This window comes from Pundamilia nyererei, unplaced genomic scaffold (assembly GCF_000239375.1).
Source record: "Pundamilia nyererei isolate P.nyererei 1_Seehausen unplaced genomic scaffold, PunNye1.0 scaffold00377, whole genome shotgun sequence".
Classification (NCBI taxonomy): Eukaryota; Metazoa; Chordata; class Actinopteri; order Cichliformes; family Cichlidae; genus Pundamilia; species Pundamilia nyererei.
In genome coordinates this window covers 28,448-30,957 of record NW_005187778.1, presented here as the reverse complement: position 1 = coordinate 30,957, position 2,510 = coordinate 28,448, and the positions used below count along the sequence as shown (strand labels likewise).

Here is a 2,510-nt window from a genome sequence, read left to right as displayed (position 1 = left end):
GAGATCCAGACTGCAAGAATTCAGGGATAAGACCTGCAGAAGAGATGACCAAACGATTTCAAAGATGGACACAAAGATAGACGTCAGCAGAAATCAAAGCTGATGGAGGTTTCAGACGGGTTTGAGTCTGCTATATGAATATACCTGCAGTGTGATCTGAGACCCATGCATTGATAACGCTGATGGCTTGGTCTGGCTTCGTGAAGTCCACCTGGTGAGGGTTGGTCTTGAAGGCCTTGGCCAAGGTCCGGTGATATCTCTTCTCCAGATTCATCTTCCTCTCCACCATCACCCCGTTGGCTATTTCTACCCCTTCCTCAGTGGACAGGCCCCGCTGCAGAAGCCACTGCTGCCGAAGCATCCCCCGCTCTGCGGGACGAGTTTTGTTTTTCATGGTTATGGTCTTGACATGCTCTAGTCTACCAAAGTCACAAAACTACCTTTTTTTAAATCTTTCTTTAACTTAGTTACAAACTTTCTTTTGCAAACGCTACAGTATGTGTAAAAACAGTAAATTGTGCCATATTGTTGTCCTGATGCTAAAAACTTTATGGATATATTCTCATTATTTCCTGTAACCTGTTCCTGTTGCCGCAGTCCCACTTTGTTGTCTGGATCTAGATGTCACTCACCTCGCAGAGAAAAACCCATAGCTGTGGTTAAGGCCTTGCTGGTGTTTCCATTTGCACCAAGCTGAGCCATGGCCAGAACAGAGGCCACGCCATATGGGGACAAGACCACATTCTTGTCTGTTGACTCCTGGGCCAACTGGTAGAAGACCTTCAGCCCAAAATCAGTCTGCTTATCCTGCAGAGAACTCAGTCCCACTCTGCTCAGAGCCAGCACCAGGAAAATATATACACAAAGCATTCTGGAAAAGAAAAATTAGAATTTCATCAAATATGAATAGTTGTGATTCAGTATGCAGCAGACACTCTGTATCTGGCACCTGCAAGTATAACCTTTCTTCTCAAACAGCTTTTCTCGCAGTGATTGTACACTACATCACTAAAACTGATGCGTTCTTTAGAAACAGGTATTGTATCCATTTAAAGAGGAGTGGGTTTTTGTTTAACCTTGTGTCTGTAGATCCTTTCTGATTCTTAGTAAGAAACTGCACTGGATTACACAGTGGTACAGAGAAAGGTTAAAGACCTGTCAAAAGTTGGCCATAAAATGATGTCTTAAAAGTATGACTGTGAAAACTTGCATACAGAAAGGTTCAAGCAAAGAGTATGAAAATAAACAAAGACAGAAAGAAAACGTGTCAAACTAGCCACAACTGGTAGATGTAAAAAAAAAAGAAAAGAAGAAGAATGTATCAGTCCACTTCTAACTGTGCTTCAGTCAAACACTGACTCAGGATAATGAGATTTAATAATAATAATTCAGGATAGGATTTATAACAGATTCAGTTTGTTCTTAGGATCTGAATGCAAGTCAACATAATAGACATGTGTATTAAAAAAAGCTGTGCACATGTGATTGATGATGTAATTTATGGATGTGGACAAGATCAACTGAAAACTACTCAAGAGGCTAAATTACACTTTATTGTATTAAATACCAATTTCCCTTCTAATTCCTTGTAATGCTGTGTGTGCCTGTATGTATAAGCTAAAGTCTGAACTGTCAGGTTCAGGTCCTTACCTTGTAGCTGGCGTGTGTCCAGTGTAGTATTTCAAATCCCTGTTTGTTCAGGTTGGGTCTTCTCTGCTGGTCCCTGAGTTTGAAATACTGACAGCGGTTTGCCTATTTATGCTAAAAGACTGCCTCCCTCCTACACACACATAAACACACAAAGCGTTGGAGACGATGATGTCATCTGACACTGTCTGGACAGACTTCCTTTTCATGAACACACATGTCCACTCACCCTCCCTCTCACTTTTTTCCTTGTCTCTTTTTCCAAGTTATCATTGAGGATATGGAAAGTCACTTAACTCTTTCCCCACATGGACACACACACATTAGTCTGTTCTTCCTGCTCATGCTGGAACAGTTAGTCAGAGGTGAATGCACAGTAATGTTTCGTAATCACTGATTTTTTTAAAATGTCTGGATATAATAAATATTGCTGGCTGACAGGCAAGTGCTGCACTCTCGAATGCTCTGCATGTTTCTACAGGAAATATGGTGTGGAAGTAAAAGTGCTATCTGTTATTTGTTTTTCTTTGGAAGGCTATTTTCGACTTCTTTTAGCGTGTCACAGGTTTAAAACATATATAATCCTGTGCTGCAGTGAGTGGTATACATGCTCATGTGCTTTCACTTTGGGTGGGGATGCATCAGAATTCCAAATTTAGTCACAACTTTTAACATTCCTTATCCCACTACTCACCAAGCATCTGGTAGACAGGACAGAGAGTTGCATTTTACACACTTTTTCCAAGTCTATCTACGGAAGCTTGTGGCAGGCTAACAAAATGTAATTGAAGCCATTTGTTATATAGAAGAAAGCAAAACCAAAGAGCTTCCTGGAACTGATTTTGTTATGGAGTGTTTCAATT

The 2,510-nt window shown here is 40.8% G+C and overlaps 1 protein-coding gene across 1 annotated transcript in view; it reads right to left on the bottom strand.

Moving 5' to 3' along the window:
• Window positions 1-1,805, bottom strand: part of LOC102205879 (plasminogen activator inhibitor 1-like) — a 3,908-nt gene extending 2,103 nt beyond the window's left edge. The window contains exons 1-4 of the mRNA XM_005752751.2: window positions 1,651-1,805; window positions 633-871; window positions 145-369; window positions 4-33 (exon numbers count right to left, since the gene is read on the bottom strand). Of these exons, the coding sequence (XP_005752808.1) occupies window positions 4-33; window positions 145-369; window positions 633-870 (493 nt within the window). The 5' untranslated portion in view covers window position 871; window positions 1,651-1,805. The remainder of the gene's footprint in view (window positions 1-3; window positions 34-144; window positions 370-632; window positions 872-1,650) is intronic.
• Window positions 1,806-2,510: the final 705 nt, after the last annotated feature.